This window comes from Protopterus annectens, chromosome 15.part0 (genome assembly GCF_019279795.1).
Source record: "Protopterus annectens isolate FY-2018-M chromosome 15.part0, PAN1.0, whole genome shotgun sequence".
NCBI classification, from domain to species: Eukaryota; Metazoa; Chordata; order Ceratodontiformes; family Protopteridae; genus Protopterus; species Protopterus annectens.
This window is the reverse complement of record NC_056749.1, coordinates 218,232,900-218,258,404: the sequence shown is the minus strand read 5'-3', so window position 1 is coordinate 218,258,404 and position 25,505 is coordinate 218,232,900. Positions and strand designations below refer to the sequence as shown.

Below are 25,505 nucleotides of genomic sequence, written 5' to 3'. Positions count from 1 at the left end.
TTCAAGATATCAGCTATGTGTAGGCCCCTTCCCAGCCTGTATTTTAATTTCAGATCATACATCCATAAATTAAGTAACATCCTCAACAACATTAGGTGTCTTTGTAAAAGACACTATAAATATGCTTTGCAAGATATTGTGACTTGTTTTCCAACTAAATCTCATTATATATATATATATATATATATATATATATATACACACAAATATATTCATAGAATTTCTCACATCATGCATTACTGCTAACTTTAAATTTGAGCATATCCTTTCTGTGCACCTGTAAATATTCTTGACTTAGGGGTATCTAGTTTACTCTCTTTTATGATTGCAGTTCCTCTATCATTCTGTCTGGTATGTATTTACAACATAACTGATTTACTCATATTATAGTAATTTAATGCCTGCATTTCACTAACTATTTTTTTCTAATATCTTTTCTTAGTCACAATTCCACTCCAGGGTTAATCATGCTCTAACAGCTTTTTGTGAGAGAAAAAGTTGTCTTGGACGCATTGGCTAAAAACTAAAAGATACTGTATCATTCAAAGAAACCTCTGTAATGCTCGCTTGTCTTCTGGATTTGGCATTTGCACAATTTCTTAAAATTTTCTATGCATCATGTCCATTCTGTCATTAAAACACATGCTACACATTTCAGACTTGTTACTCTAATTTTACAGTTGTTTTAAGTAACTTGAAAGTATGCTTTCTCCCTCTATTCAGCAGCTGTATCAGTCTGTTGTTCTGATCTTCTTTTCTCTAACTTCACAGTAAAAGATCAAAACCATCAGTTTTGTTTTCTCTACATTGGAAGCCTTCTTTTTCCTGTACAACAGTTCTTTGGAACACCTCTGCTTCTGATGAACAAAGATGCAGATGCCTATGGAAACCCATACCTTCCTCATATGTTTAAAGATACATAATTTGGAGCTTACTAAAATTAACTTTAAATGATGTGTAGTTTGTACCATAAGCAATGAGCAATGCTCTCTTTTAATCATTTTATTTAGATTTTGTACATCTGTACAAAAGGGAATATTTTCTTTCTTTACAACACTACAAATTCTGTGTAATTATGTTGCCTCTAATTACTCTGTAGTATAATATTAAGGTAATTTGCTTAAATGTTTTAAAACAAGATATTTTATTACATTTCTATATTCACATGTCAGATTGTGATGCAGTGAATCTTTCTGATGTCCGAATATGTTAATAATGTGCATACAGATCTCTTTCCTGTGTCTTTTAACCCCACAATCCTTCAAAAGTATATTTATATTTAGATATAATATTGCACTCTTCACCTATGTCTATTTGCGACTACTAAAGATGATTGAACTTTTAAAACATTGACTTTCATATGGCCGAGACTACATGATCGACATTTCAAAAGTTTGAACACCTGAAAAAAAAAAAAAAAAACAAATTCCTGGACATTTTTGCAGGGGGGAAAGCCCCCCATGCACCTCCATACCCCCTGCTATTTAAATAGACCAACTCAGAGATCGGACTAGATCGAGGAAAGGGGAAATTTTCCCATTTGTGCTGTATGGAGATCTCCGTTCAGAACATTCAAAGTTTTAAAACTTCAATCATATGGTCTTGGCCATATGACAGTCGAGGGTTTAAGATACTATTTCAAGTTCAAGATTTTGTTTACTAATTCTCTACATGTTGTAAACAATGTGACTTGGGTTCTTAGATTAGTGGTCAAGGTGTTTGCCTAACAGATACAAGACAAATGGTTTGATTCTTACCATTTGAAGGAAAATGACCTATGCATAAAATAACCACCAAAGACAGCTAGCTTAGTACTTGCATATGAACCATACATGCATTTGGCTCACAGTTTCTTTCACATATTCAGACTTCACTGATTCACTCATTTTTTTTTAACTATAATAACATTAAAAGGGATCATGTTTATGTTTCTGTTCAAGAACATGCATGTTCTTTTAAACACAGTTGTTTTCGCACTTAAAATATTTTTGAAAAATGTATCTTTCTACCAAAGCTGATACAAAACTGATTAAATGCAGAACTATTATTCATTTCATGCATTTAACCACAGCTCTTACATGTGGCCTGAACTTTAACTACATTTTCTGTACATCCCATGGCTCTCCATGTTATCATTACGGCTGCAAAACATTTTCTCATTATTTTTGCCTTTTTATTTCACTCACACTTTATGTTGCACATTTCCACTTCCTAGGTTAACTCTCAACTATATGCTTGCAATTTTACAAAATTTGATAAGGTCATACCTGGTCTTTCTAAATGAAAAGATGCCTATTGTTTTATTATACCAAAAACCATTTGATCTTTATTAAATAATAATGTCACTCACAAATTTGAGTGTCTTTGTGTCTGTTCCTTAGCTTATGTAGTCTGCATGACCTTCTGCCCCTGTAAAGAATAAATTATTTCCTGGTTCACAGACTGTTTCATCTTCTCAGTAACTGTAACCATTTTGCTTTTTCCTCTTCTGAAAAGGAAAAACAAGTTAAATTACTTTCAAGTCTTCTCCAAAGTGATAGTAAGAAATGTGTCACTCTGTGCCTTTTGTAGGTTTCATGGTTATTCTGTTCCCATTCAAAATAAATAAATAAACTGAATTTCTGGATTCAAAGCTTCCAGTTTTCTGCTGAGTCTTGCAGGGAACAAATCTAGGCAGAGCTGGATCCAGCACTAGGCAACCTAGGCTGTCACCTAGGGCCTGCTGGCTAGGGGAGCTGCTACAACATTTACTTTTAATTAAAAAAATGAATTGCATGTCTTTTCTAAGACCATTATCTGTGTCTGTAAGTGCAATGCAGATTTGCATCCTTGCGTGCGTTGACACAGACTCCTGCTGTTGCTTACTCATTTCCACATCTGGAATTTAAACACACAAGACATTCCTGCTGATTCTTTTCTCTGCAGAATAAAGCTGACAAGACAGACAGATGAAATGAACATGCCATTGGTGTGTGTGTGTGAAATTCCCTAGCTAGGGATGGTAGTTTAGTTAATTTGCTCAGGCTCAAACTCTGTACCTTGGTTACAGGAGACAACAGCCTGAATCCTCTATACCAACTACTAGACTACTCAAAAAACATGAGTTTCAGTGCATTTTCAAGGAATCAAGTTTTAGTGTATTTTCAAGGAACAGTGAGAGTTTCAGTGCATTTTCAATGGATTGTGAGCTTCAATGGAAGAGACGTTTACTGCTGCTCATGCTCAGTCTGTTTTCAATTTGCAACTGTTTTCTTTAGCAAATGGTCATCACTGTTTGTGCTATAAAATTTGAAAGTAGTATTAGTAGCACAACAGGTACCATACTTGCTTTTGATGCAGATGTGTGTGGATTTTACTGCCACACCCTTAGATGGATTGCTGATACTGTGTTGTACTGCGGGATTGCTGCAGTTCTGAATGTGTCTATCTTTGGATGGGATGCTTAGTAACTATGAACTTGCTGTTGGTTTGGCATCCATTTCCTATTACAATATTACCAGCTTCAAAAACTCTATGCTTTGCAAGTATGGTATGCTTGGCCCAACCATTAATATCCAAAACACCAATGGCCAGCAAATGCAATACAAAGATACTGATGTCTGGAATGAAAGTCAGATATTGTATTTATTAAGTATTATAAACATCTCCAAACCGGTTTTGGCTAACCAGCCTTCATCAGTGGGTAAATTAAACCTCCAATAAGAATACTCATGAGTATTCTTACTGGAGGTTTAATTTACCCACTTGAAGGCTGGTTAGCCGAAACCGGTTTGGAGATGTTTATAATACTTAATAAATACAATATTTGACTTTCATTCCAGACATCAGTATCTTTGTATTGCATTTGCTGGCCGTTGGTGTTTTGAATATTACCGGCTTACCATTTTTTTTCTCTGTTTTAATGTAACATAGGTAGTGTATTCTTCAAGGGCAGCAGGCATTTAATTTGTAGATGAAACACTGAAATATAAAACTGTTTGCCAGAAGCGATCTCTCCATTAGTTACAGATCTCTTTAACGTGAATTTTTCAGATGACTTTTACTTCTACAGAAATTGTGCATATTGACTGATATGAGGGTGGATTGTAATGGAAGAAGTTTGAGTGGTCTTTTATGGTTGAAATGTTCTGAAATGGGCACTTTTGCCACTATTGGTTCATATATTTTGATTCATTTTATACTGGAAAAAAATATTCAAAACTATAATCTTAAAAATGCTAACAGATGGTGCTGTATTATATATAGAATATAATTTAATACAATCAGGAAGGTGAGTTAAGGAACACATGCAGGTTTGCATCATCCTAAAATGTGTGCAAGAAGTCCATGGTTTGAAAACAGTCCAAATTTAAACTTAATCTGCCACTGGCCAGATGATTTTCTTTGTGGGTTTCAATGCCATTTCAAAGAATGTGAATTTCATTGCAGAGAAGTTTAGTTCATGCTAAGTCTGTTTTCAATATGAGACTGCACTGTTTTATCTAATGTCTATCTGTGTTTGTGCTACAAAATTTGAAATAAAACTTTTAAATTAAATCCAAATATCTGTATCTATAATCATTGTAGAAGTAAAGAAGAAAATATTATGCAACACAAATAAGAAACCTATATATAAATAAACTCAGTAAAATGCACTAGAGCATGCACGTTGTACATAAAAAGCTTTCCATTTCACATGCAACCCTACAGAATAAATACGGATTACATATGAAGCTCCATCTTTAACAAATGTTAATAAGATAGTCTAAAAAAGTTTATTTAGATTATGGTTACTATCTATTCTGAGTTATTGTAGAGACAGAGATTACAAGTGTGATTACACGTGCACAAGTATAAACAATATTGTAGTAGTATAGCTCAATGAGTCAGATATTAAGCGGAGACCATGCTGGATTCTATAGGCATGGGTTTGAAAACTGTGACTTCCCTTTGTGCACAGTACAACTAAGCAAACCCAGACTTACTGGGTAATCAAAAGAAACAACTATAACTGTTAAGTCTTAATAGTAAGAGAATAAACAGACATCATGTACAATTAAATCTACTATAAAAATTCTTTCAGAGTTTTTCCATTTATTATGCTTCCATTCTAGTAAAGACATGCCTTAATAGATTATGCATTTTTCAAGTATTCTTTTTTTCTCCATTATTTCTGAACATATGCTGAGTGCGCTGATTTTATTACATAAGCATCATAACTATTTAGTAACAAACAGTTAACAGAATACTTTGCAAAGGATGTAGTTGTCATGCATATATGGCTGATTAGTAAAGTAAACATTGTTTGAATAGCACAGAAGTCTCCAATGCAATGCAACCAGCAGTGTTTTCATCTTGCATCAGTTTTTGCTCTCACTAGGTGCACATATAAATAAGACAGATGCATTTGCATATAGTCTTTAAACTCATGTAATTCAAAGAGCTCTTCCTAACATTTGGAGATAGGTATGATTTTCATCTATAAGTAATTAAGCAATCTATGTACAGTAAAAATGAGCAGAACCAAAGAATTCATTTCAAAGGAGGAAAGCTTTACCTGTGATCCTGTGACGTGTACTTCAGTAATTCTGCCAGCTGTAAGGAATATTTACAGATCTTCTGCACTGGCGTTAGAAGGAAACCATCAATTGCAATGTCAATCATCTGTTGCAGCAGGCGACAAGCTTCGAAGAAATGCTGGTATCTGCCATCCTTCATCAGCTTGGAGAGTTCCATGCAGGCATCCAAGTGATTATTACAATATTCGGAATATATCCAGAAACCATCTTGCTGTGAGACAAAAAACAAAGGAGAAATGGAGAATATATCATTGCAAGGTCCATGAAAAATCAGCCAATCAACCTACTGAGGAGAGTAAATTACTACACAAGGCCATGCTATATTCATTTGCACCATGGTGAAGCCCTGAATGATGCTAAGTGTGCTGTAAATTAAAGGACTACAAGTCATTTCCTCTGGAAGAATGTAAGAATTTGTCAAGCTAGAGATGAAATACTGCCAAGCTAGAGATGAAATACTGCACAGATTTCTGAACTAAGCAAATGTTTGAAATTAAAAGGCATCGTCATCCGCTAACCTCATGGTGCATCTCACTGCAGAAGGAAATACTTATAAATGTATAGCTTAAAGATAGCATTGCAGTTAAAATGTATTTTACCATTTTGCTTGCGGTCCGCTGTTCTATTCATTGCACCGCAGAGCCTCTTCTCTCTCAGACTTCTCATCATTTTCCTTTAAGATATAGCAAAAATGCATAAACACACGAAGAACTGCAAGGGTTGCAAACATGCATCTGCTGCTCTTCCAATGAAAACTGCATGAAACGTATGAGCTGCACTGAATTAAAATAAATTAACAGTGTGCATGTACTGTTTAAACAAAATGTGTAACTCTGTATATATAAAACTCTTAAAATAATTTTTTTGGACTTAACAGCCAAAATCAGTAAACACACCATAATTTCTAGCTCAGATGTTAGATATTTTTCCCCTAAACATCTTCTGTTTGATTGTTTTATTTTCTAAGTTCTTGTGCAGATTCTGAATGGTTTGCATATTTACTTGAAAATAAAATGCTTTAACTAAATATTTACTTCAGGTAAAGGATTTTATTGTCTAAGTTTGAGTGCTTGTGGTTGATGGTTTATTAGATTCAGGATATATGATTTTTTTGTTTAATTAATGCATGTAATCTAACTATTAAAAGTTGGCTTATTTTAAAGGTAGACAGTCTCTTATGGTCTTGTTTTGCTAGTTTTGACTAAGTGATGGCAGCACACCAAAAACTGCAGAAAGTTGGTTGCTAGGCAGTTACTTTAATCTCTCATTCAGTAAATACTATTAGAATCTGTAGGCAAAGTTATTGTCATCTAATTTTAATTACTCTTTGTAAAACTGCAGTGTGTGTAAAACAAACAGGGTTCTGCTAGGGCCTGGTTATTATAGGCAGCAGTACATATTTAACATGTCCCCTTAATGACAACTTTCCTTTGAATATTATCTGACACCAGCAGTGGGATTCATTCCTCTTACTGTTTGTTCTGCTCTACTGTTCTAGTATTAATAACAATGGTGCTGGAGTTAAAGCCTATAGCCCTGTCTGACTCACCTGTTAATTCTTTTCTCAGATCAGATAGGTGGACTGATCCTAAAATTAGATTGTCATCCATAAGCCATAATGTAAGACTGATATAGTAACTTCCAAACAGACACTGGAGGCTTGATTACAACAGTACAGTGTGGTAATGTGGCAATGTGCTATTTTTCCACAAATCTGTTCAAGGGAAAGGTTCTACCATATATGTAAGAGTATATAAATGTATTAAATTCAACACTTTTATCCTATAGCCATATAGTGAATAGTGAATTTCATGTTTATTACTCAAGAACAAAAACAATATCAGTCGTGACAGGCCAGTCAACAAAGTTCATAGAACAACAGAATAACTTACCTGAACTGATAAATTACACAAAATAAATAAATAATTGGTTTTAACATTTCAACATTTGTGCTGTTTGAAATGAACTAATAAGATGCCACCACCAATCATACAGACATATATTACTGCACTAGGTTCATAATTAGAACCATCCAGTCCTTAATGGATACAAAAAGTTGAGAGTCCAGCTGAGAACTATTACTTCCTGTGGCTACATGTTCTCCAGTTTCTCCAATATTTTAAACCCTTCATGCCGGATTCAGTTTTATTTTTTCAATCTGCAATGTTGCTAGACTTCAAAACATGGCTCTGTTTCAGTATAAACAGTAGTTGAGTTTTCTGCAGTTATTTACTATTTGGTGCTAAAGAAGTCAAGAAGTGTTTTTCATTCATGATTGGAGTTCTATTTTGTTATATCTAGGAGGATGAAACCAGTCTAAACCAAAAACAATGTTTGATTTTGACAAAATAATTTAAGCCTTTGATTACCACTGCTGCCTCACAGATCACAAAACTATTCAAGTTTCTACATGTCTTTAGTGTCAGTGGGAGCTTCCACTAACTATTCCACTTTCCAAAGGCTTGTCGTGTGTGTGTGTGATTGCGTATGTGTGTGTGTGTGTGTGTGTGTGTAGAAAGTCATTATGGTGGGACGAAGGGTGGCAGTCATGCTGAGCACAAGGCTTTGAGGAGTATGTCATGTGATGGACAGATTGCCCAGAAATGTTATTGCTTAATGTTTTATGCTCACTGAGTGCCAGGGCAGGCTCTGACTCTTTGAGACACTGAACAGGATAAAGCAGGTACTGGATAAAAATGAATGAATGAACTGACCTCTTTTAGGAAAGTGTAACATCACATGAAATATCTGAAAAACAGATGGCTAAAGAAATCAAAAAGCTAAAACAGCTTATGAGCTGACAGATGAATTTCTGAAACATAATACAGAAGTCATCCAATATGACACACTTGCTCAAACTGATGTAGTAAGGTGAATACACACCAAAGGTTTACATTCAGTTTTAAATGAACATAAGATTAACAGATTTGAAGCAAGACTTTCCATAAGCATTGTTTAGATGAAAATAACAGGTATACAAAGTCCTTTCTAGTCAGTTTTGTCCAAAAAACAACACAAGACGTTGACAATAACCCTTATCGAGAAGTGGTATATCAAGGGATGGCAGTGTAGAAGCTAATGTTAATGCTAGAAATGAAAAAGGACCCGTCCATCTCCTAGTACATTTGCCCAATATGGGATATTAACATGGTCAGTGTGATGATGTGAGGTCTTGCCAGCTATGCCAGGAGAAGTAGGGCAGTGGATGGGTAACATATGCCAGCACAGCTAGATGGGATTTAGTAAAGAATTATATGTCATTTATATATCAAACTGATTTGTACAAATGCTTGTGTTGAAAATGAACTAAATATATCTATATGTTAACAGAGGATACTGGAAGAGAAGAGGTTAATCTCAGCACCAGCTAACGTAGGAAAATAGTGAGAAATTAAATTACTGGGCCTAGGTCATAAAGATGTTATCTCACAGTTTTGAATGAAGCCAGAGAAGCAATGTTTGTAAGAAGCATGGCTTGTTAGACTCTGTAGGAGGAGTAGAAGTTTCTAATTGTTTTATGATTTCCAGAAGCTGCACCAGATCTGATCAATGCTTTTGTGTGTGTATTATTGACATGTAGGTGCCAAATCCTGGCAGTTTCCAGCAATGGGGGATTGCATGGGAACCAGAAGTCAGATGACGAAATGTATGTGATGTCATTCTGAGCAGAAATAATGTTTTAATATTAGGTGAGACAGAAGTCTCAGTGCAGCCTTTTTCTTGGAACCTGACATACAAGGATTGCTCACCTACTTCATCTTGCCTTGCTCCATTAAGTAAGTAGGAACTGTAATTTTCTAGATCAGCAAAGAAAGTATAGTGAGAATGGTTAAGTATTGTTTTTTTTGTAACTGTGTGAATCTTTCCAGCTGTGATACTTTTAATATTCCCTGTGACTGCAACTCTGATGTTTACTGTAAATAGATATTTAATATTTTCATGTTCTTTTATTATTTATTATTACATATATTTAAACTTTTCATTGTGGCTGACCCTTTGAGAGTACTTATATCTGCTGGCAACACTGTGTACACTCCTGAAGCCTGGCCATTTGGTCAACATTACCATTTGTATTAATATTAATTTCATTCAGTATAATTGGGTACCCTTACAAGAGCCTTATGTAGCTGACGTTGTAGTGTCTGGTGGAAGTGATAACTACCTTATGTTCTGGGCAAAAGGGGGCTCGGCAAGTAAATCTGTGCTAGCCTTTCCCAGGTGTGTGTGTGTGTGTGTGTGTGTGTGTGTGTGTGTGTGTGTGTGTGTGTGTGTGTGTGTGTGTGTGTGTGTGTAAGCTACTTGGAGCAGGGACATGAAGCACTAGTTTCACAGAGAAGCACTGGTTAAACAGAGAAGTTGCTGGAGGACTTGGCTTGGACACTCAGCTGAGGACTTAACCCTATAGCTTTGCCAGTGGAGAGCCTTACTGGGGCTCTGGAGGAAGACGGAGATAAAGAAATCCAGACCTCAGGCTGTGTTCCTTGTGTGCTCTTAATTGAAATTCTGCTTGAAGCAGTTAGGTCTGCATCTGGAAATACTGAGTGTATCCATTTGTATTCCAAGTGAACATCCCTCTCCAGTGTCAGTGGTGAGGATTCAGGCTCCTTGATTACTGGCCCAGAGTGGGTATGTCACATACTGGTGAGCAGTGGTGTGGATATTAATTGAACTTCTGTAGCCTGTAGGCAGTTGTCACTAAAGGTGTGTCCTCTCAGCAGCCACAAGATAAATATACAGAGTTGCATTTCACTCCAGTTTTATTTATTTATTTGTTAGTTTAATTTAGTCAGGGAAAGCAGGCAAAGATGTCAGCAGAGGATTATGCCAAGCTAATAAAGACCCAGTTGGCCAAGGTGTGTGAAGCCAAAAGACTGGCTAAACATGCCAAACTGACTAAAGATGAAATGACTTCAGCTTTAGTCACAGCTCAGACTAGCAACTAGGAGGCTAACCAGTCTAGTGATCTGAATTTGCAGCCCTCAGAAAACAGGACAGTTCACCTTTTCCTCAGAGGACTTAGAAACCCATCTGAAGTTAGAAAGACTTGAACTGGAGACCAAACATTTGGAATTAGAGTCAGCAGAGAGACTGCGGCATTTGGAGGTTGAAGAAAATGAGAAACTGCATCATTTCAAGGCTGAAGAAAATGATAGACTGCGGCATTTGGAGGCCAAAGAAAATGAGAAGTAGTGTCAGCATGAGAGGGAGATGCTGACTCTTCACCAAAGTCATGGAGGTAATGGGGAAGGGAATAACTGAACCCCAGAAGCAATAAAGGTTAATAAATGTCTTCCACAATTTACAGAAGGTGATAATTTTGATAACTTTATTCATATATTTGAAAGAGTATGTAAACAGTACAATGTTGACCAAGGGCTCTGGATATGGTTCCTGACCCTCTTACTCCATGATAAAGCTGGAACTGCTGTTTCTAAATTATCTGATATTGATTGCTTAAACTATGAAAAAGTAAAGAAATGTTTACTTGAATTTTTTAAGTTAACAACTGAAGCTTAAAGAAAACAGTTTTGTGATTACAGATGCAAGGCAGATAAAAGTGTGTGTGATTATATTGCTGAGTTAAGCACTTATTTTCATAGGTGGGTGAGTGGGTTTCAGGTCACCACTTTTGAAGGGCTGCAAGACCTTTTGTTGCGGGAACAAGCACTTAGCATGTTGCCCGCGGACATGAGAATCTGGTTGGCAGAGTATGTAACTCTGCAGATGAGCTAGGGAAAAGGGGAGATCTCTACTTAGATAGCAGGGTATCACTACACAGGAAAGGGATACCCAGTGCTGCACACAGATAGAAGAGAACCCATGGTGGGCAGCCTAATCCACCACAACAGAGTCCACCAGTAACAGGGGAAAGCCAGTAGTTCAGGTACATGTTCAGGATCAAGGCTTAAACGTTTTAAATGTAACCAGTGGGGCCATGAACCATACAGATGTCCATAGAAGAAAGGTGGGAAACCATAGGTGGGGGTGCCAGCAAGTAGGAATAACAGTGTGCCAGTAGTATGTTGTCTGGAGACATTAGGGGTAACAAACCATCACAAAAGGTTATATCCTATCTTAGTGAATGGAAAAAAGGCCACTGCTAAAAGAGAGATAGCTTCTGATATAACCATTATGAAGCCTGCAGAGGTTAAAGAGGAACAGTACTTCCTTGGTTAGTCCATGCCAGTCAGAGCTTAGGAGGGACCCCATTCCAAATGCCTTTGGCCATGTTCAACTTCACTGGGAGGGTGGAAAAAGAAGCAAGCAAGTAGGTGTGTTTGAGGATATTCCTGCACATGTCCTGATAGGGAATGATTTTGATAATGCAGTACCTTGTGTGCATGCAGTTACATGCAATCAGGCCTTGAGACAGGCATGTGGTCTGGTAGCCTGTGAGAGATCCGAATGACACCACATCTAAAGCCAGGACAGGTGAGGTGGCTATTTCAGGGAGAGAGCTACCTTGTGGCAGTGAGCCTGAAGGTGAGCCACAGCTGCTGATAGCTACTGATGTTCCCTTGGACAAAGTGACTGCAAGGGAAGAGGTGAGTAGTAGTACACAGGCTGACAGTGAGGCACTGCTGTCAGAGGATACTAGACTTCCTGTGGAAGGGAAGCTGGGAAGAGACACAATAGTAAACCTGAGACAGACACAGCTCTCAGACCCTACAGTAAAAGGCTTGAGGGAGATAGCTAAGGAGACACCTGATTCTCAAAGGAAAGGAGAAATCTGTACTGGAACAAAGGGTTACTGTATAGAGAGTGGGCCCCTGAGGGAGGGCTATAGGGTGAGGTAATACAGCAGTTGGTGGTGCCTAGAGCCTACCATCTGGCACATCTAGCCATAACCCATGACATTTTTTTTGCAGGTAATATGGGCATAAGGCATACTAAAAGATATATTATGCAGAACTTTTATTGGCCTGGGATTGCAAGGGATGTAACAGGGTCCTGGAAGACCTGCGAGCAGTGCCAAAAAGTAGGCAAGCCAGGAGACAAGGTCAAAGCTTCTTTGATGACTTTGCTTGTCATTGAGGAGCTACTTCAGAGGGTAGCTATGGACATCGTGCGGCCTCTGAATGCCTCAAGTTCCACTGGGAAGAAGTATATCCTGGTTTTAGTAGATTATGCTACTAGATACCCTGAGGAGGGGTGTCTATCCTCCACTGAGGCATAGAAGGTGGCAAATGCTTTGTTAAAAATGTTCAGCATGGTTGGTTTCCCAAGAGAAATACTGACTTACAGAGGTGCCAATTTCATGTCAGACCTGCTGGCTTGTCTGTGTAAGTGCTGTGGAGTGAAGAACCTAAAGACCACCCCCATACCATCTCCAGACTAATGGTCTCCTGGAGAGGTTAAACTCTACATTAAAGACCATGCTACGGGCATTTGCAGACCAGTTTAAGAGAGTGGGACAACCCCATCTGCTGTATGCTTAGACATACTCCAGGAATCCACAGGTTTTCCACCCTTTGAGTTTCTGTATGTTCATAGGGTGATGGGCCCTTTAGATTTTATTCATGAGGGAGGTGAGTGTGAATCACACAAGGAGTGTGTTGTGGCATATGTCCTAAACCTCTGGACATGGCTTAGGGATCTCATGGGCTTGACCCAGGAGAACCTGTCAGGGGCCCAACTGCAGAAAAATGTCTGGTGCGACAGGAATGTTCAAACCTGAGAATATGCTGTGGGACAGCAGGTAATAGTTCTCATATCTGTCAGACACAATAACCTGCATCAGCTTGGGAGGGACCCTTTAAAGTGTTAAGGAAGGTCAGTGATGTTAACTACATAGTAGAACCTCGAGGCAGTGGTACAAATTGTACCATGTTAACATGATAAAACCATACCATAATAGGGAGGCCCTGGTGCTGAGTATTTGCAGTGGATGGCAAGAGGAGACTGAGGGGAATCTGTTGACTGATCACCTCAGTGAGGCTCAGACTGACACCTCAGTGGAAGGGACAGCAATGTCCCAGTGGCTATCCCTGACCCAGGTTAGAGAAATCCGAGCAGTGTTACAGGGGTTTGGGGGCATGTTCACTGGGAAACCTGGGTGGACCCACCTGGTGCAGCACCATGTCGATACAGGGTCACAAAGGCCTATTAAGCAGGCCCCTTACAGGGTGCCTGAGTGAGTCAGACAGACTCTGAAGGAGGAGATGCAGGAAATGTTGGAACTGGGAGTTATCCAGGAGTTCAACAGTCCCTGGGCCTCCCCAGTGGTGCTGGAACCAAAGAAAGATGGCAGCACCAGGTTCTGTGTGGGCTACAGGAAATTAAATAGTCACACAGAGTCAGATGCTTACCCCATGGCAAGGAAAGATGAAGCCTTAGAGCAGCTTGGTGGGGCTAAGTATCTGACAACTACTGATCTGACCAAGGGCTACTGGCAGGTGGCCTTGACTCCCACCGCTAGAGAGAGGTCAGCCTTTCTGAATCCTTTTGGATAACACAAGTTCACCAAGATGCCCTTTGGGATGAAAAATGCATTAGCAGCATTCCAGAGGCTGGTAGATCATATCCTAGAAGGAGCAGGACATTATTCCTTTGCTTACCTGGATGATATTGCCATTTACAGCCATTCCTGGCATGAGCACCTTCAGCATGTCAGGGGCATTCTGGGCAGACCGCAAAGGGCAAGGTTGACCATTAAGTCCAGTAAAGGTCCAGTGAGTGTGGTAGAGGCCTCCTTCCTGGGACATAGAGTGGGGAGTAGTAAGATCAGGCCAGCACCTGCCAAAGTGAAAGCCATTCAGGTGGGGCCTGCCCCGTTGCTATAAAAATAAGTGAGGGCATTCTTGGGGACAGCAGGTACTACAGAAAGTCTGTTCCCACTTATAGTACAATAGCTGCTCCCCTCATAGACTTTATGAGGAAAAATGGGCCAGACAAGGTACTGTGGACCCCAGTCTGTGAACAGGCATTCCACAAGCTTAAAGGGGCTTTGGGAGGACCCCCCTGTGTTAGCCAGTCCAGATTACAGCAAATAATTTGTTGTGTGGGTGGATGCTTTGAACCATGGGTTGGGGGCTGCACTCAACCAGGTTTCCTCAGAGGAAAGAGCACCCAGTGGTATATCTCCACCATAGACTCCCAACCTAGGGAGAAATGTTATGCAGCAGAAGAAAAAGAATGTCTAGCCACAGTATGTCCAATGCTGAAACTTTATCTGTGCGGAAGGAAATTCACTGTAGTTACAGACCATAATCCCTTAACATGGCTACATCGAGCCAGCCAGCAAAATGCCAAGTTACTAAGGTGGAGCCTGGGGTTAGCACTGCCAATGCAGATGGGCTGTCAAGACAGGGTATGTGTTAAGATATTCCCAGATAGGCTCATTCCTCTCAAGCAACATGTCTAAAGGGTCACTTGATAAACTAGCTTGAGTCTTCAAAGAGGGGAGAGAGCAATAATGTGTGTCACTCTGGGAAAGTAATCAAGGAGCATGAATCCTCACCCACTGACACTGGAGAAGGACATTCACTTGGAATAAAAATGGATACATTCAGTATTTGCAGATGCAGACCTCTCCATCAAGCACAATTTCCCTTAGGAGCACACAGGGAATACAGTCAGCCTGGGGTCTAGATTCCTTTATATCTGTCTCCCTCTAGGGTCTCAATAGGGTTCCCCACTAGCACAGGTATAAGAATAAGTCATCAGCTGAGTGCCCAAGACAAGTCTTCCAGCAACTTCTTTGTTTAACCAGTGCTTCATAGCTCTACTCCACATAGTTGATAAATACACACTGTGAGATTTGATTTTCACACAGAGACAGACATATACACACACACACACACACACGCACACACACACACACACACCTGGGAAAGGCTGGCCAGATTTATCCGCTGTGCCCCTTCCGCCCAGATTATAAGGTAGTTATCACTGCCACAAGTCTTGTAAGGGTACCCAATTATACTGAGTGAAATAAATATTAATACAAATGGTAATGCTGACCAAACAGGCAGGCTTCAGGAGTGTCCACAGTCTTGCCAACAGATATAACTACTCTCAAAGGTTAATATATTCTCTAAAGGACCAGCCACAATGAAAAGTTTAAATATATTTAATAATAAATAATAAAAGAACATGAAAATACAAAATATCTAGTCACAGTAAGCACCAGAGTTTCACTCACAGGAGATATTAAAAATAACATAGCTGCAAAGATTTGCACAGGTAGAGAAAAAGAATACTCAACTAGTCTCACTAAATTTTCCACACTGATCTAGAGAATTACTGTTCCTACTTACTTAATAGGGCAAGGTAATATTAAGTCAGTGAGGGATCCTCCTAGATCAAGTTCCAAGAAAAAGACTTCTCTGAGATTTCTGTCACACCTAATATTAAAACATTATTTCTGCACAGAATGACATCACATACACTTGGTCATCTGACTTCTGGTTCCCATGCAACCCCCCATTGCTAGAAACTGCCAGTATTTACCACCTACATGTTAATAATACACACACACACACACACACACACACACACACACACACACACACACACACACACACACACACACACACGAGTATTGCTTAGATCTGGTGCAGCTTCTGAAAGTCATATAATTACAAACTTCTACTCCTACAGAGAATAACAAACCATGCTTCTTACAGACATTGCATCTCTGGCTTCACTCATAACTGTAAGATAACATCTTTATGACCTAGGACAGTAATTTAATGTCATACTATTTTCCAAATTTAGCTGAAGCTAAACTTAAACTCTTCTCTTTCAGTATCCTCTGTTATCATATTTTTCAGTTACAATACCTTCAGGACCATCTGTTGATACATTTTTAATACATGTAACTTTACAAATCCATTTTCAACATAAACAACTGTACCAATCAGTTTGATATTCAAACAAAATATAATTATTTTTCCAGCTAGCTGTGCTGGCATATGTTAAGCATCCTCTGCCCTACTACTCCTGGTATACTTGCCAGTACCTCACATCATTAGAGTCAGCACAGGGGAAAACTGTGCCTTTATATGTCAGTTCTGCTACTCACCAGTCTGTAATGCATTTGGCACATGGATAGAAACAGCAAACATCACACCTTGCTTTTTTATGATCAGTTAATAAGAACTAATGGAAAGTGTTGGTGTAGGAAGTTTGTAACACACTTCTGCATATTCTATATGTCAATGGTCTAAACATTGTATCAGAATATGTAACAATGATCTAATTCTCCATCAATCACAATGAGAAAAAAATACCATCTCCACACCTTTTCAAATAGTTCTTTTATGCCCTTTCAGAATATCCAAATTGTTTCATTCATCACACATGCTAACAAAACAATCTTTTGGCAGAAATTATTGTTATATTGTTATTTGTATTATTGCATTTGCAATATTTTTTTTTGTCATTTCTTACCAGCTCTATTAAGATTTTATTACCAGTATCTGCACTGTCGTGCTTCATCACAGAACTGTGCCTCTAGTCATTTATTTATTTCTATGTCCTGATTTAACTTTTCTTCTTAACTCTTATTTCTGGTATTTTATTTTACTTCCTTCTGTTCTACGGATTTGTACCATATTTATTGAGCTAAGAATAATATGATCTGCCACTGTAACTCTAAAACTGGTCGTGGAAAAAAGGAGAAAACTCTGAGGAAGACCCAACAAGAAAGGGCAAATCATGCTTTTACAGAACGTGCATGACAGAGAAATGACTTGGGGAAACTCACTTGATTAAACAATACTGATAGACAAGTATCACTGCCAAATGTACCTGGGGGAAAAGGAAGTGATGACATTCACTAATGCCTGTCAATGCCATTGTGACATCATCAGACTGTAGCGAGAAACAACAGCAGAGAATTCTCCCCAACAACAGAGGATTCCTACGTATTAAAATTAGTCATCTCTAACCAAAGTAGGGGACTACACAGTGTAGGTTCTTTGAGCACTATAATACTATGTTAGTGGTTGTAATTTAAGTATGCATGTTCCAACTGCCTGTGGCTCATATTAGGAACTTGTTACTGACTATCCAGTTGGTTTTGTACAATACAATAATAATTATTATGGTACTTACGTATTATCGCAATCACATTTTTATGGTTGCGATAATTGCTCTTGTTTCACTCAGATAATCTCTGTTAAGTTTAAAACGGTCAGCAAAACTGTTAAGAAGTCTTCTGGGATATTGGTGATGGGCTTGGAAGAGGAATAAGAATAAAATAAGGAAGTAGGTAGCGTGTTTTACTGACGTCAGGCAATGAATGCAGCGCTCACGATTGTGACTGCTGCTTCTGAAACATCTTAATGCCTAAGAGAGAAAATTAATGACCTACATGTGCCTCTGACATTTTCATAAACGCTGGTTTAAAAGGACTTTGAAAAAAATGCCACCCCCATCATGAGTGTGGAGGAAAAAAAATACCTGTTACTTGTGTAGGTTAACACTCTTAAAACAGTGCATGCCTCTTTGGCCTGTGTGGATTTCATAAAGTGTATTCACACTCGAGAGATTGCATACCAACCCCAGAATAAGCTGTTCACATAATCCACCCTCCCCTTTAGAAAAGCATCAGTTACTGCAACTTTGACATTGAAAGGGATATTTTCAATCGTGTTCACAACTTATCAGAAATAAATCGTTTACCAAAAGCATGATTCCTATGTCTGTCTTTTTATTCTCAGGATTCGTTCCTCACAGTACAAACATTCCTTTCATTAGTAAGACAGCAGCCATGTCAATTCAAATGTGCATGTGTAATGCACGCAAAACAAGAAGCGTAATTGTTCAGTAATTTGACAGCGTCAAGGTAATCAAAATGTATTCCTTAGCAGTAGCGAGTTACCAAAACACTTTGCAGTGTTTCCTGCACTCGTTTCCTTTCTAGTATGTCAATTTCGCAACCGGGAAAATGTGGTTGCGATAATACGCAAGTACCATTATTATTATTAATCCTTTATTATTAGTATCCAAATTTCATGTGTTATGGAATCTTATCTTGACTGAGCATTTCCTTTGTGTCTGGGCAGTGTATGAAAATTACCCTGTTAAGATTAGGCTACCATCCAAAGCATTGTGATAGCAGCTAGATGCTTGCACTCCGAGTATTTCATAGATTCATAGGTAGGTACTAGGCTATTGGCCCTAGGGCCTATATAAGCTTAGCCAAATGGTACCCTGGCTTTCGCCACCCAAGAAAATTATTTTCCTGTGTCCCTGTCAAGTAGAGCCACAGAAGTGATCCCCGGGGTGACTTTCCTATCTCCCATGCAATCATCAAGATTTTTCTTGAAGAGAGCTAATGAGGAGCTTTGTTTGATATAGATACATAGTTTGCTCCAGAGTATGGGAAGTCTCTGAGACAGGAATCTATCCCTCCAGCATGTTCTGTTTATTGTGGTGACAAGGTTTAGGTCCCTAGAGCATGTAGCTCGGAGGGATTGGGATTTCTTTAAGTGAAGCATGTCCAACAGCTCTGGGTTTGACATAGCTTTATATGTTAGGCAGAGATTGCCTCTGAGTAGGTAATATGCGACAGAGTAAAGCTGGAGTTTTTTGAGACGGTCTGCATAGGGCATCTGTTTGAGTCTGGTAGTACTCTTTGTGAGGTATTTCTGTTGCCTTTCCAGTTGTTGTAGATGTCTTGTGAGGTACATACCAAAAGGAGCGTTGTACTCTGTAATGGGTCTAATGACTGATGAGTAGAGGGGAACAATGACCTCTTTTTTCCTGGATGAGAAACCTTTTGTGATGAGGTGTGCCACGTAGAAGGATTTCCTGACTACTGTGGTGATGTGATTATCAAAGGAGAGACTACTGTCCACCTGTGTCCCAAGGTCTCTTATCACACTTTCGGTGTTAAGTAGACTACGGCCTATGTTGGTAGTTCACACACTTGGATCATTTTCTTGTCTTCTACGCTTATTTTATTGCAGACTTATTCCATTTAAATATTTTTATGGAGTTTTAAAATTTGTACTTTAGGGCCAGAAAGAAAACTTTGTGCCTTCTGCAGTAGAGACAATAGGATTACTGCTCCTGCACTGTAGGAAGAGTTGAGAAACAACACTTTTATTTAAAAATCATGTTTAAACAGGTGAGCCTGAAGTCTGCATAATACTTCTGCATCAGCATTTATGCACTACCCATGTCTTAAGTGAAAGGCTGCTTTGTACAGTGGCCAGTCAATACTCGTGGGCAAGGCTGAAAATCAATTTAAAAGGTTCCTCTGCCAGTGTTGATATGTCCAGGGTAGTCTGAGCCTTGCTGCTGCAAGTAAGTAGCAGGCGCAGGATGCTGATATCAGTCATTGTAATAAATGTATCTATAGAAACTATACATACACATTTACTGTCTGCAAAGCATGGCCAGATTACCTTTGTTGTGCTATGTATGGACAGCATGGCCAGTACTGAATTGTTAGCTAAAATATACAATGGTGCCAAACCACACCAAGCTCGTAGGAAAAAAATTACTGGTGGTGATTTTTGATTGTTGTGCCTGGATCTCACTCTGTGATGTGTGCATGCATCAGCTATATTTGCTGCAGAGGAGGAAAAGGCAGACAGTCCATCAAGATGACCCAGAAGCATGTATTCAGGCCATGCAGTTATATCTGTTTTTTTTTTTTTCAAATGTTTAAATATTTGTTCTGATAAAAAAAAAAAATCATTACCTCCGACAACTGACAGACTGGAACCTCAACAACTAGGTAAGTGTTCCAATTGCTTTTAATCTTTAAGGAAGAGTAGAGAGATCATGGTTTCCTAGTGATGGCTGCAAGAAGAGACTGCTCTTTTAGTCTTTTGGATTTTTTTGACATGTAGTTTACACATTTGTATTTTGTTCCTTGTTTTCAGTCTTATTTTTGGTGGGGAATAATTTACATTAATTATTTATCTTGGAATTTTAAGGTTTAGGTTAGGGTAAGGAAAAAAAATGTGAACTAGCCTTTGTGAGGTCAATTAGATTAACTCTTCTTATGTGTGGGAGTATATAAAAAATTATTTTTTAATTTTTATTTATGATAGGGAAAACAGCTGAAGGTCTCCTCATTTGAGCTGTCAAAAATGGTGACTATATCTGACATTTCTTCTCCTCAACCAAGCAATAACTATTCTGATATTAAACCCAGTGATTCATGATTTGGGCTCCCCTTTTCCATACATGACTTCAGAGGCCCCTCTCATGCTGATCTCATTTGCTCATACTAGTGAGCATTAAAATTTCACTTTGTGAAGGCCAATCCCACACACTGATTTAACTTCAGTTACCTACTCTGTTAAAATACCATCCATTAGCTGTAGACTACAATGCCCATCACACCTCTGGTATCATATGTTTAAACCTCTGATAAGTATCGCTACTTAGTACTGCCTCACAAAGTAAGTCTGTTTAGATAGAACAGTACACACAGCATTTGTTTCAAGTGAAAATTTATTACAAACCTTGCCTCTCTTTTGTACCTTTAACAGTGTTTATGCAGGAACGGTCTTTCCTTAGGTTATGTGTGGGGCCACATCAAGAGCTAATTTTCAAATGTCTGATTTTTCAGTTTTCTCAGGCAGTGTAAGAACTGTTGCATGCTTACAGAAAATGCACTTCTTTTTGACAAGACTTTATACATTTATGAGAGGTGCAAGAAAATCCAAAGTACTGAGGATAGGTCCAGTAGTTTCACCAACCTATGAGAACAGGAACACTATAACTATACCAGAAGAATGTATTGCCCCTGAAATCACAGACACTCAGGTTAAAACAGCCCTCTCTCCAAAGCCAAAAACACAGCATCAATGGGACCGGACGGTGTCCCAGGCTGCATCCTACATGAGATCAAAGATGAACTAACCCCTCACCTAAACACACTGTTTAAACTCATCCTCTCCACAGGCTATGTGTCCACAGAGTGGTGCACAGCAATGGTTATTCCGCTCCACAAAGGTGGAGCCACAATGGACCCTGGGAACTATCACCCTATAAGCCTGACTAGCTTGGTCTGCAAAGCTATGGAGTGCATCATCATGGATGTCATTAACAGAGACATTGTAAACTTCCAAATACTGGACCCTACCCAGTTCGGCTTTGTTAAGGGCAGATCATGCCTCCTAAACCTGGTGGACTTATTTGAGACAGTTACCAAAGCTATAGATGAGGGAAAGGTGGTCCACACAGCCTACCTAGACCTCACAAAGGCCTTCGACACCATTCCCCACTCAGGTATTATAGACAAGCTCAACAGCCTGAACATAAACCCCTACGTCACGAGATGGGTTGCCAACTGGCTCATGGACAGAACCCACATGGTAAGAGTTGCGGGAGCTAGGTCTGACTCTAAACCGGTTACAAGTGGCATTCCCCAGGGCTCAGTCCTAGGACCCCTCCTATTTGACATATACTTCTCAGAGGTACAGGCAAGCACAGGAGGACTATGGCTGACCAAGTTCACAGATGACTGCAAACTAGGGGCTATAATTGACTCTCCGGCTGACACAGACATCCTCCAAAAGGGTCTCACTGAGACAGATACCTGGTGTCAAAACCATGGCCTCAAGCTAAATGCCAAAAAGTGCATAGTCATCCCCTTTGGAAAAAACAAAGTACCCACAAATTATCACATAGGTGGTAGCCCCCTAAGTATGGAAGATGTAATAAGGGATCTGGGGACCCAAGTAGATAGTAACCTCTTCTTTAATAATCACATTGCCAAAGTGGTTAGAAAATCCTTCTATGTGGCCCACCTAATCACAAAAGGGTTTGCATCCAGATCGAAAGAGGTCATTGGGCCCCTCTATGCATCACTCATCAGACCCATCATAGAGTACAATGCCCCATTTGGGATGTACCTTACAAGACACCTGCAACAACTGGAAAGACCACAGTAGTACCTCACAAAGAGGATCACTGGCCTCAAGCAGATGTCCTATGCAGCTCGACTGAAGAAACTCCAGCTGTACTCGATTGCATATTGCCAACTCAGAGGTGATCTCTGCCTGACATACAAGGCCATGTCCAACCCAGAATTGATGGACATGATCCACCTAAAGAAAACCATATCCCCTCGTGCCACACGCTCCAGGGATCTAAACCTCACCACAACAATAAATAGGATGTGCTGGAGGAATAGATTCCTGTCCCAGAGACTTCCCATGCTCTGCAACAAGATTCCAATCTACATTAGGCAGAGCTCCTCACTAACCCTCTTCAAGAGAAACCTTGACAATGGGATGGGAAACAGAAAGTTTACCCCAGGGATTACATCAATGGTGCTGCTGGACAGAGGCACAGTGAACTAATCTAAGGGGGTGGCGAAAGCAACACATTCCGGCTAGGCTTATAAATGCCTTCGGGCAGATAGCCTAGTACCTACCTATGAACCTATGTATCTGTCCATCACCACTGCAAATAAGAAAGGGCTCAGAGCTGATCCTTGATGTAATCTCACCTCGATCTTAAACGCATCCATCACTCCCACTGCAGACCTCACCACTGTCACACTACCCTCGTACATATCCTGTACCACTCTTACATACTTCTCTGTCACTCCCGACTTCCTCATACAATACCACAACTCCTGTCTAGGCAACCTGTCATATGCTTTCTCTATGTCCACAAAGACACAGTGCAACTCCTTTTGACCTTCTCTGTATTTCTCCATCAACACTCTCAGAGCAAACATTGCATCTGTAGTGCTCCTTCCTGGCATGAAACCATACTGCTGATCACTAATCATCACCTCCCCTCTTAACCTAGCTTCCACCACTCTTTCCCATAACTTCAAGCTGTGATCAGTTTTATTCCTCTGTAGTTACTACGTCTCTACACATCACCCTTATTCTTAAGAATAGGTACCAAAACACTTTTCCTCCACTCCTCAGGCATCCTCTGACTTTCCAAGATTTCATTAAACAATCTGGTTAAAAACCCCACTGCCATTTCACCTAAGCACATCCATGCTTCCACTGGTATGTCATTTGGGCCAACAGCCTTTCCATTCTTCATTCTCTTCATAGCTGTCCTTACTTCCTCCTTGCTAATCTGTTTCACTTCCTGATTCACTATCCCCACATCATCCAACCTTCTTTCTCTCTCATTCTCTTCATTCATCAGCCCCTCAAAGTACTTTTTCTATTTGCTCAACACTCTCTCCTCACTTGTGAGTACGTTTCCCTCACTATCCTTTATCACCCTTACCTGTTGCACATCTTTTGCAGCTCAGTCCCTCCCTCTAGCCATTCGGTACAGGTCCTTTTCCCCCTCTTTAGTGCCCAACCTTACATACAACTCTCCTTATGCCTTATCCTTAGCCTTCACCACCTCTCTTTGCCATGCGCCTCATCTCCTTATACTCATGTCTACTTTCTTCATCTCTTTGACAATCCCATTTCTTCTTCACCAGTCTCTTCCTCTGTATACTCTCATGTACTTCCTCATTCCACTACCAAGTCTCCTTGACCTTCCTTCCTCTGTCCAGATGTCACACCAAATACCTTTCTAGCTCTTACCAGCTCTGCTGTAGTTACCCAGCTATTCAGTAACTCTTCACTGCTTCCCAATGCCTGTCTTAACTCTTCCCTGAACTCCACCTCACAATCACCCTTTTTCAACTTTCACCATTTAATCTTTGGCACTGCTCTCACACTCCTCCTCCTCCACTTCTAGATCACCGTCATTCTACAGACCACCATTCTATGCTGCCTAACCACACTTTCCCCTGTCACCATATTACAGTCTCCAATCTCCTTCAGACTGGCCTTCCTGCATAGGATATAATCCACCTGTGTGCATCTTCCTCCACTCTCATACGTCACCCTATGCTCCTCCCTCTTCTTAAAATATGTATTCACCACAGCCATGTCCATCCTTTTCTCAAATTCCACTATCATCTGACCTTTTGCACTCCTGTCCTTAACACCATACCTACCCATCACTTCCTCGTCACCTCTGTTCCCTTCACCAAAATGCCCATTAAAATCCACTCCAATCACCAGTCTCTCACCCTTGGGTACACTCACCACCACTTCATCCAACTCACCCCCAAATTTTTCTTTCTCATCCATTGCACACCCAACTTGTGGAGCGTATGCACTAACAACATTCATCATTACACCATCAATTTCCAGCTTCATAAACATCACTTTATCCGACTCTCTTTTTACCTCCAAAACACTCTTGGCATACTGTTCCTTCCAGATAACCCCTACCCCATCTCGCCTGCCATCCACATCATGATAGTGCAATTTGAACCCGTGTTCTAAACACCTGTCTTTACTCCCCTTCCATCTGGTCTCTTGCACACACAATATATCAGCCTTCCTTCTCTCCATCATATTAGCTAGTACTCTCCCTATACCAGTCATATTGCAATCAAAGTTCCTACCCTCACTAGTACAGTCCTAACCTTCCTCATCTCTTCCTGCCTTCAGGCATGCCTTCCCCCTCTTCTTCTTTGGCCAACAGTAGCCCAATTTCCACCAGCACCTTGTTGGGTAACAGTACTGGTGATGGTCATTGTTAACCCGGGCCTCAACCTGGTATAGAAATCTGTGTTGTTGTCCACATATGTCATTTGGCAGAGGTTTTACACTGGATGCCCTTCCAGACGTAACCCTCCCCATTTATCTGGGCTTGGGACCGGCACAAAGAAATGCACCAGCTTGTACATCCCCAGTGGCTCAAACATAGTATACATAAAAGTACAAAGATTACATTAAATTCCATAACAATTACATAAGACATAGATGTAGATTGTTATACAATAGTAAAAGCTACTTTTCTAGGATTTACTATGCTTAGGGTCCTCTGAACATCTGCTGGGTAGAGGCAGAGGACTACATCACCTTGTTTGATGGCGAATTCTGTTGCCACTGTATTGTTTTCTTCATCGAACTTGCTGAATTAAATGCTAAGCTCATTTAGGATTTCAGTGTTGTCATCACATTGAGAAGAAATAGGCCTGTAGGCCTG

The 25,505-nt window shown here is 39.7% G+C and overlaps 1 protein-coding gene across 6 annotated transcripts in view; it reads right to left on the bottom strand.

The window, feature by feature from the left end:
- The window catches only part of ARHGEF9 (Cdc42 guanine nucleotide exchange factor 9), a 3,179,575-nt gene that overhangs the window by 644,509 nt on the left and 2,509,561 nt on the right, over nt 1-25,505 (bottom strand). For all 6 annotated transcript variants that reach the window (XM_044057721.1, XM_044057724.1, XM_044057723.1 and 3 more), the window contains one exon: nt 5,537-5,769. In XM_044057721.1, the coding sequence (XP_043913656.1) occupies nt 5,537-5,769 (233 nt within the window). The remainder of the gene's footprint in view (nt 1-5,536; nt 5,770-25,505) is intronic.